This window comes from Falco punctatus, assembly GCF_963210335.1.
Source record: "Falco punctatus genome assembly, chromosome: 5".
Lineage (NCBI taxonomy): Eukaryota > Metazoa > Chordata > Aves > Falconiformes > Falconidae > Falco > Falco punctatus.
The window spans coordinates 61,851,478-61,862,380 of NC_137584.1; the positions used below are offsets into that span (position 1 = coordinate 61,851,478).

At 41.4% G+C, this 10,903-nt stretch overlaps 1 protein-coding gene across 2 annotated transcripts in view; it reads right to left on the bottom strand.

Annotated features, from left to right (window-relative positions):
* The window catches only part of SLC35F1 (solute carrier family 35 member F1), a 257,831-nt gene that overhangs the window by 47,460 nt on the left and 199,468 nt on the right, over positions 1-10,903 (bottom strand). For both annotated transcript variants that reach the window (XM_080389531.1, XM_080389532.1), the window contains exon 3: positions 7,558-7,685. In XM_080389531.1, the coding sequence (XP_080245657.1) occupies positions 7,558-7,685 (128 nt within the window). The remainder of the gene's footprint in view (positions 1-7,557; positions 7,686-10,903) is intronic.

Consider the following 10,903-nt stretch of genomic DNA (forward strand, 5'->3'; position numbering starts at 1 on the left):
AGCCTACTCTCCAGAGCAGAGGGATCAGTAAAATCAGCATTGCATCTGTCCAGCGTTGTGTGGTCAGGTACTGAATTTCAGCATGCAAGCTGGTAGGTTTAACACAACAGCGAGTGCTACATCCAGTAAGAGACACACCTCATGACATTTGCTTTGTCTTCCAAAGGAAGACAGGGTTTGCTGCCCATTTGATGGCTCTTTCTGTTCCAGTTTTCACGCTACCTTCACAACACCACAGAGCTGGCTGCCAGCCGCCAGGGGAACTGCGTGGCCATTGCGCTACCCTGCAAGCAAAACCTTCTGTGCAGAGAAGGCGTGGATGCTGGCAGCATTTCTGACAGGGATATTTCAAGCAATTCAAATAAAAAAGGGAGCATTGTTTTTACTGTTTGTATTTCTATTTGCTATCTCAGCACAACTTAATCACTTTCTTGCACGGTTTTTATACATGCATGGAAATAATTTCAAAACTATTCATTTTTTCGTCCAGCCAAAATGTAGGGTACTCTGGATAGGGAGATTGGTGAAAGAATTGGTTAGTGATGTCATTTGTTTAAAAAAAAATGTAAAAATATTTAATTACCATGGCATGGAAGAAACGAAAGCCAGAAGACTGCTCCTAGTCTGAAGCCTCTTTAAATCATTATCTTGCCCACAAGATCTCTAATTTTTTCCTTGGGGCCACATGACCAATGCTTCTCTAACTGTTCCCATCAGTTCCTTTACTCTGTTCTCAGGATTTTCTCTTTTTTCCTGCAGACACAGAAACTCACTCAAAACTTTCATTAGTGAAAGACCTTCACCTACCTCTGACTTCCATGCACCAACACTCAAGATGAGGATTATCACAGCTCCAGCTTTCTGTGTACACAGAAGGAATTTAGTGACTTCTTGAAGTTACGTTAAATGAAAGGTGGTGGTCACATCCAACCCGTACTTCTGCTCTCAACTCTCTACACATGGACATGCTTTATTACCAACATGAGTAACCACATCTTGACTTTTAAAAAAAAACACCTCAGGACACACCTCTTCATCCTCTCCTCTCGTTACATGCACTCCAGCTGTGCTTGTGCAAGATCTCCCCAAATACCAGGAAGAGTTACCAATAAACTCACCACTGTAATGGCCTTTCCTTTAATTGCCTTTCTTCTCTGATTTTACACACCACTGTCAGATAAAGATCATTCTAAGACAGGAGACAGCTCTACCAGCAGTCATGCCTGTCTGTAGAAAAAAACTATTTTCTGGTTTGCTTCTGTCTAAATAAGATGACTGGATATGGGCTTTGAAGACCATTTTCTCAAGGTTACGTATTAGAAACTTCTCCATATCACCAGCCTGTAAGCTATGCGGGGGATTAGATCCTGGCCTAGGAAAAATCATGGATGTCTCCTGCAGAAAAACCTCTGCTTTTGCATTTCACCTGCAAGAATATGCAAAATGGGCACAGGACGCCAAAATCTCTGCCATTGTAATGGGCACAGCTCCACTGACTTTAATGAGATTTTGCATATTTATGTTAGTAAAAAGTTTGGCTCAGGGTGAATTTTGCCATTAGAGGCAGGAGCTCTGGATATGGAGAGCTCAATTGACTTGAAAAATGTGTACAGAGACTGAGGGTGCTATAGGGGCTGGTTTGAGAACCACAGGTATGTAACAGTGAAAAGACATAACAGCAACTCAAAGTGTGATAATAAATCAGATGCAAGATACATCCCACAGACTCTCACAGTAGAAATGTATGGTATGCAGCACTTCTGCATGATGCTGATTTGCAAACCTTATTAACATTGCACTATTTCCTCACTGCCCTGAAGCAAAACAGGAAAGTATGGCCATCTTACATGCATAGGAGGGGGGGAGGAAGGGAAGGAGTGGAATTTCTCCCTGTTTTTGACATATTTCACACTAGCAGGCACTGAACAAGGTGGATCAACAACTTCAATATTGCACATCCCCTGCTCCTTACCTCTCAAATTTTCTTCAAAATTATCTCAACCTTCTGCCTCAACGTACATTGAGTCCATAGGGACCAAGAACAAAGCAAAGTCTATCGCCATCCAGCACTCGTATAATAAGCACTTACTGCTGACTCCTTTCCTTTTCTGGTGGCAGTGGTTGAGGTATGAAAACTGCCAGAGGTAATTGGAAGTATGATGTACTGCTGAGCCTCACAGTGATCTAAGAGTACCTGAGAACATCAGCATCGTAGTTTTATTGTCTGTCTCCTGGTGTCTATAAATCCCAGCTTTTACTACCTTGGTTTTCATCATGCCAATCAAAGGCTTGATTGCTCAAGGAATAAATTACCAGATAAATCACCACTTGGAAACATAGCTCTCTTTGACAGTACCTTACTTCTTCTGACATTGTATGCATATTCTACAGTATCACTATGCAAGGTGTTGCAGAAATAGTCCAGATTTCTATGTGATGTCATAACACAGAAAAAGGATAACATTACAACTAGAGAGTGCAACACAACAACATATATGCAGGTGGATAGAACAGTGTATTGCAGAAAGGAGGGATAATGTGGGGACAACGGGGGAGAAGGGAGAGGGCAGTCTGCCTCATAATACAGCTTGGTATAATGAGAAACACATGGCAGCAAAGATTACAGATGTTAATATAGCCGCCTTAGTGGAAGACTTTATGGGCTTGGTGGCACGTATGTGTATGGAGCACTGTAAATGCAATACAGGGAAGCTGAAATCATAGAATCATAAATTCACAGAATCATGTAGATTGGAAAAGACCTTTAAGATCATTGAGTCCAACCGTAAACCTAACACTGACAAGTCAAAATGTAGTTTTAAATAAATTAAATATCTAGGTATAAATAACTGCAAGAACTTCAGAATCTTCTAATTCCCTCTGAGGGAGCTAATGTTATCTGCTGTGTAAAAGGTATCTGTAACAGCAGTTAAAACACCCTTCTTGAAGAGTTACTAAACTTCCCACAGGCCTACACCAGGACTGTTTTAAAAACCATTAGGACAAATATGGAAAGGATTGCCACAGGCAGTACTGAAAGTAAGTGTATAGTTTTTTAAAAAAGCCCATGGGATTGGGTGCTAGTGTACACGAGAGGGCTTAATGCACTTTCTCCACCTGCTACAGCTGGCATGCAAGAAGGCTGCAAAATCTAGTGCAAGTTAGATCAATGTATCAAAGAGAAACTAAAGAACATTTTGCAAGTTTTTGGCCATCACGAATCAGGACACAAGCGTCTGAGAGCATTAAGAGTGACTGATCTCTGGCACTTCTGGCATTTCTTGTAATATGTGGGTTTGGATATCAAATCGATCCATTGATAAACTACTGTGCCTTTTACCTGATGTATACTCAATTTTTAAATGTACCCTCTAGAGCACAGTCTATACATACTAGCCAGAGCATTTTTATGGCTGTGGACAAATTGAGTTTCAACCCCCGCAACTAAGATAGAGGTAACTCAAACCCTTTCTGCGGGCTACTCTTTTAACAGCTATGACTTTATGTAAAAGGTGGCTCTACCCTTGTGATTTGGAAAGCACTCCAGGCTTTCTGTAAGCACCTGAGGTATGCTAAGATCATATTTAACAAATTGAGCTCCTTGGGGTACTTTGATGTACGAATACTTAGCTTTTGAATTTTACAATGTTGGCAGATATTTAGGTATCTGTCTCCATCAATATAGAAGCACTCCGGGCATGCAAAGAACCAGAACTTAAAAATACCAAAGGAGGAGAAACATGAGAGGTTCAAACACACATTTTCATGTCCCAAGGCTGTGTTCTGAGCTGCATTAGTACACACCAACCAGGGGCTGTTAGATGCCTATGACATTTTAGATACGTAGACAATTATTATTGGATTGTTCTAGTAAGTCTAGTTGCCCCTGGATTGCATTGCATGTCTCTAAAGAGCCCCTTGGATTTTATCCTTAGCAAATGACCTACACCTTGATGTCTGAAATATAAACAGTGCATTGGCTTTCAATCTGATTTTTTTTATGTCAGTTTATAAGGGAGATCTTTTTGTTTGTTTGATGGTTTGGGTTGTGGTTTTGGTGGTTTTTTTTAAGGGAAAATTATGTGGTGTTAAGCTTCACAGACTTTGTTTTCATCTTATAAGGGAACTGAGTGCCACATTCTCAGACAGTAATTATAGAGAACATGAGGATTTGAAATAACCAGAAGCCTGTCCAAAAGTAAATTTTAGGCACCATATTAATCTCTGATTTATGCCTGTGTGTCCTTGCTCGCTGTAGTTCTGAAGGCATCTGGTGAAAGATGTATAGGAAGGTTTATTAGAAAATTCTGTTTTCCCAGACCAAAACCAAAGGCGAATTTTAAAGGAAATATAGGAAAAACTTGGGTGAGAAAAAGAGGGGAAAAATAGGGCACCATTTTCAGTCGTTTCCTGGAACCATGATAAGATAATGTCAATTACAAAAAAAGAAGGGATTTTAAACTACAAACTTTGTCAGTCCTAAGAGTTTAAAGCTACTTGGCAAACTAAGTAAGCTGTTGAGTGCTTGCAGTTTCTTGGTGAAAGCAGAACTGCAAATCAATTGCAATAAAGGCATATTTTTACAGTTAAACTTTGGCTTTTTGCTAGAGGCAGCTTAATGTTTTTTTGCCTAAAAGCACCACAAGCCCAGCACACTCACATGTTAGTTTTGCATGACAGAGCAGAGACATCATGTGGAAAAAAAGTATATGCTGTAAAACTGATTTCCTACCGAATTGGTCCATGTACCACCACTGCAAAAATAGTGCAAGATTTCTTATTTACTGAGACAATTTCAAAAACTCTTACATTCTTGCTATTAAAAAAGCCTTGGAGTAAAGCCCGTTGAGAATAAAATCCCCCAGAAATTACTTGAGGGGTTCAATTATGTGTCAATGTGTACATTGGCATAGCTCTCACAGCATTCAGTCGAAGCCATACTGATTTGTGATAGGTAGCAATGGTTTCTCAGGTCTCAGTTCTGAAAGGATTTGAACATTTCTTGCTCCACGGCCTCACAGGTAGTGCTCTTGCAGGACCAGGCCTCTCAGAAGATGCTCTTGAGAGAGTGGTCCTGTTTGCCTCTTCAGAATTCAAACTCCAGGAAAGCTTGCTTTTTTTCATCTTTTACTTTCCATTTCTTCAGTTTTCATTTCACACCATTACACACTTTGACCAATGCTGTTTCAGGCTGAATAATTCCCTGAGCTGCTTCTGTTTCATCTTTAAATGAAACACTATGTTTGATGACAGTATAAAGTTTACGTGGATTTATGCTTTACTCTATAGTGAGTAATCTGATTTGGAAAAGTGTTAAAATCAATGCTACATTGTCTAGGCACATTTCAAAGAATTGTCTAACCAAGACTCTGATGGCAGAGGCACCTGTGAATATTTAGCATAAACCTCATATTCAGATTCCTTGAATTCATAGTTCTCTTCTGGGTTTGCTTCTTATTCCGCTAAACAAGCTCAGTATTCTCCAGTATCACTTTTCAATTATGGAAGAGATATATTCCTAATTAGCTTTGATTTTGCAGAATCCTCTGACGCTCCTCTATTTTACCAGCTTTAACAACAAGCTTCAGGCAAATAAGGTGTAAAATACACTGAACACTACCTAGTGTTGCCCAGTTGTTTAGAGATAATGTAAAAATGGTGTAGGTTTGTGTTAGAACAAGTAGCAATGAAGTATGCAATGATTTCCCAAGACACACAATTTCCAGTCTCTTAAAAATGTTTGTGTTATTCACTTTTCCACTTACATGGGAAGGAGCCTGATTTTTTTTTCTTTGTATTTAAAATACACAGGTTGGATCTTTGGATAAATTGCTACCATAGCTTTTGTTTACTGCGTGTATAATTTTTTAAGGAGGAGTACACTTTTTGATAGCTGTGGTGAAGCAGTTGTATAACATAACACATCTTAACTGCTTGCACTGAGTAAGACTTCTTCATCATAATTAGACTCATTTTAATTAATGACAACCTTTGCACTCAGATCTAATTATGGAATGCTAAAAATCCTATACTGTGATTGTGTGGCAAGGTTTTGTAGTGGGGGGCTACAGGGGTGGCTTCTGTGAGAAGCTGCTAGAAGCTTCCCCTGTGCCCCATGGAGCCAATGCCAGCCGGCTCCAAGACAGACCCACCGCTGGCCAAGGCTGAGCCCATCAGTGATGGTGGTAGCACCTCTGGGATAGTGTATTTTAAAAGGTGGCTGGGGGGCACACACACAATGATGGGACCTGCGCAAGAGCAACTGCAGCCAGAGAGAGGTGTGCGAATATGTGAGAGCAACCACTCTGCAGACACCCGGGTCAGTGCAGAAGGAGGCAGGAGGTGCCCCAGGCACTGCAGCAGAGATGCCCCTGCAGCCCCTGGTGAAGCCCATGGTGAGGCAGGCTGTGCCCCTCAGCCCACGGGGGGTAACGCTGGAGCAGGTACCCACCTGCAGCCTGTGGAGGACCCCACGCCAGAGCAGGTGGATGCCCCAAGGAGGCTGTGACCCCGTGGGAAGCCCACACTGGAGCAGGCTCCTGGCAGGACCTGTGGCCCCCTGGAGAGAGGAGCCCAGGCTGGAGCAGGTTTGCTGGCAGGACTTGTGACCCCACAGGGGACCCACACTGGAGCAGCCTGTGCCTGAAGGACTGTGCCCCATGGAAGGGACCCAGACTGGGACAGTGTGTGAAGAACTGCAGCCCACGGGAAGGACTCACATTGGAGAAGTTCATGGAGAACTGTCTCCTGTGGGATGGAGCCTGCGCTGGAGCGGGGAAACAGTGTGAGGAGGAAGGAGCGGCAGGAACAGCATATGATAAACTGACCACAGCCCCTGTTCCTCATCCCTGTGCTCCAAGGGAGGGGAGGAGGTAGGTAAATCAGGAGTGAAATTAAGGCTAGGATGGGGTGGGGGAGGGGGAAAGTGTTTTAAGATTTGGTTTTATTTCTCATTACCCTACTCTGATTTGCTTGGTAATAGATTAATTTATTTCCCCAAGTCAAGTCTGTTTTGCCCACAACAGTAACTGGTAAGTGATCTCTCCCTGTCCTTACTTCTACCCACGAGCCTTTTGTTACACTTTCTCTCCCCTGTCCAGCTGAGGAAGGGAGTGATAGAGTGACTTCGGTGGGCACATGGCATCCAGCCAGGGTCAACCCACCATACAACTTTCGCAGTCAGATCGAGTTATGGAATCCTAAAAGAAGTGCTTGTATTTTTTCCAAATACAATATAAAGTGAGAAAAACATTTCAGCCCAGCTGCAAGCATTTCCTTAACAGGACCAAAGTAAGTAGGTAATACCAAAAATATGATTATGAATGGTTTAGCACAGGAAAATAAAATGAAAGTAAATATGTTTTTGTACAGTTTGGAAAATACGGAGTAATAAAAATAGTCCAATATGAAAAAAATACGTCTTATGAGACAGCATTAAAAAGTACCTAGAAGACACAGGCAGCAAATATTAGTGCACTGAAGCCAATGGACACTGCACCACTGACCCCATTGGGCCTACTATCTTACCTCAAAAGGGAAAATCCTTTGGGTCCTTACCTGTACACTAGTAAGAGTGGTGTATTGATAAGCTTTCACTACCAGGTAATTGGCTTCTATATCTATTATCCCCAGGATCATGTACTTCCACCATCTCCTTTTCAAAATTGCCAGCAAGTTTTCTTCTCCTGTGGCAATAAAGAAGAAGAATTATGTAAGAGTTAGGTTTACACGCACAAAATACTTGCCTGTCAAGAGAAATTACCTAGACTATCTCTCATACTTACAATATGCAGTTGAAAAGTACCATATAAAAAGAGGTACTGCAAGGAGGTAAAAACTAATGCACCCTATTTTCCTTGTAGATATTAAACCAGCCAGCTTGGCGAAGTAATATGTGAGGGTCAGCTTGTCACGTCACTTAAGGTGTAAACAACAATGCTGGGAAAAACAAGTGCCGCTTAGGCAGCCTGTAAATGTGTTCTTAGTTTTACTTCTATATATACACCTATAAAATGGTAAAGAATAGAGCAGTTTATTACAAACATTTATACTTTCCATACATACTGATAAATGTTGTATCACACGTAACACAAGAGGGTTTCACCAGTGGGAGATTACCAGTATTTGCAAATATGATGGAATATTAGAGCAGGAGAGTAACAGCATCACCTTTGGGTAGATTACAGATCCTGTTCCAAGGACGGTTATTACAATCCTAGAGGTTCAAAATATGAGACTTGTTTAGAGAAAAGCTGCACTGAGACAAACAGATTTTGCCTGACAGGTTGCCCTGCTCCCAGGATTGATTTCTGAAGTAGGCAGGTTTGCTGCCTTCTATGGGAGCCCTGTCAATCACCTAGTACTTAATTTTCACCACGTGAAGACTGACAGCACAATACGGCCTGCAGATCAGACCCACAACTTTTAAAAAGTCAAAGCATTGCTCATGCTAGGCTAGAGATTATTATTGTTCTCCGTTCAAAAGAAGCCAGCTCATTAGTGACGGTGGGCAAACCGGTTATCTATTTGCATTACAGTAAGCTCCAGACATGATGGGACCCCACTGCAAAAGGGGCTGGACACACTGACACTGACTGTGAGGTCTTTAAGAGTCCGTAGCCTAAACAGGGATCTAATAAGGCTTGACCTGTACTGCCGAAGTACCATAAATAGAATTTGAACTTTAAAGTCTTTAAAGTTTTTTAAAAAACACCACTATTCTGAAATTTACTCATGTTGTTGCAGCCTTTCTAAGTGCGTGCGATCATCAAGATGAGTGGTGGAAAATACAGAAGAAAAGGAACTTCATTGTCAGTTGCCACCAAGACTTGCTCAGGCTTCTCATTTCTCCCCCATCATTTTCCTTCACTACAGGTGTGTTTGCTCTCTGGTTCAAATAGACCCACTGACGTATGTGCTGCCATACTATCAAAAATGGCAGGCTCTCTACAGCACGGAGTATCTCGGATCCTATAAGATGCAATCACAGAAAAAGGGATAACTACTTCAGAAGCCGATTCAGAAATCTTAGACACTAGGTGACCTGAGCAGGTATTTACCTGAACAAAGCATCTGAAGCACTTGATGCTTGTTCATTAACAGATGCTCAAACATACACACTTCCAGTGGGATACTATTAGGCAATAACCTAATTATTTGTTACAGTGATAAGGACACTGAGTGTAAAACTGTAAAAGCTAAAAAGCTTTCCTTCCTTTCCTTTCTTCCCTCCCTTCTCTTTTTCTTTCTCTTTCTCTTGCTAAGCAGCAGAGAAACAGCAGAAACAAGGTGGGGAGCAGGCTAATTATTTAAGACCCTAAATAAGGAATCAGTACATTCAACCACACCCACACCTTCCTGTTGACCACCAACTCACAGAATAACTCATGAAGAATAAAATCCCACCCTTCAGACATACTACATTTACGTATTTGTTGTGATTATTTGAGCATGCAGAAAGAGGAATATTTTAGATTTTATCTTTTAATGCATTTAGGGGGGCATTTTCAAAGAAGCATGCGAGATTAGATGTCCTAATTCCTACTCATATCAGTGTAAAATACACAGATAGATCCTTTCCTGATACTGAAACTGTATCTGAAATTTTTATGCTGCCAAGATAATACCATTAAAACACCAACTGGAAAAAATCAATGCAACGGAATGGCATACTTAAAATTTCAGAGTGATTTTTCATTTTAATTGTAAAGAGAAATTTTAAAAATCAAAGACATCACAGTGCAGTCTCTACTCCAAAAGTGAAAATCCCACCTGAATCTGTTTTTTTTTTTTTACAGTAGGACCTTGGTGGTACCTACAAAGCAGAAAAAAGGAGCACGCTCAAGAACTGCACTAGCATGAGATTGCCTGAGCAAGGACTATAGACACACCTCAAGGACTCTTTTTGTACCTTTAGTTTGCCAATGCTTTTCTATCTCCAGCTTGAATTCCAACCACAGATCACTGTACTGCTCAGATGTGGCCAAATAAGTTACCTTTAAAAATGAATGTATAGCTTTGACTTCTGGCTAATGGGTGAAGTCAGATTTTCCCGAGATGGAAATCAAACCTTCTACAATTTTACCTGACACATACAGTTCACTCTTTTGCTTTCTCAATACTTCATTTGCTAATCACAGAAATACGAAAAATATTTGGCAATGGTATTTTATCTTTGATAAACAGCTCTGAAATATTCCAAACTGCAAAAGTTCAGTTTCAGCTGAGAAGGCTGGGTAGAGCAAAAAGCAATGCCAAAATGAATTTATGCAGGCACTGTACAGCTCTGATGAACATTGGTTTAGCTTCACAGCAAGTGTCTTTGTCTTGCCCAGTGAAAAGCAGAGAAATGTAGAGGCGTTCAGCATAACAGAAATAAAACACAGAATTTGTTCCTGGAAAAAAACTCTTGCGCAGGAGTTGCATCTTTCTCTGTGGAACATACTTAAGTGTTCACTTCCACTCACTTGCTGCATCTCCTGTTACTTAGTGTGTAAAAGTCTGGCTTCTGACCAGGATCCCTCTGCCCACGTTATTATTATAGTTTATCAATAAATTAGCAGTTGTGCAGATCTACAAGCATCAGCAAAACTGATGGACCCCATTTGAGGGTATATCTGAGCTGGTCACAAGTGGTGTTGCCCAGGGCTTGGGACTGTGGCCAGTTCTTTTAATATCTTTATCAATGATCTGGATGAGGTGATCAGGTGCATCCCCAGTAAGTTTGCAGATGACACCAAGTTGGAAGGGAGTGTTGATCTGCTTGAGGGCAGGAAGACTGCAGAGGGATCTGGACAGGCTGGACCAATGGGCCGAGGCCAGTTGTATGAGGCTCAACAGGGCTGAGTGCTGGGCCCTGCACCTGGGTCACAACAACCCCACACAGCACTACAGGCTTGGGGAA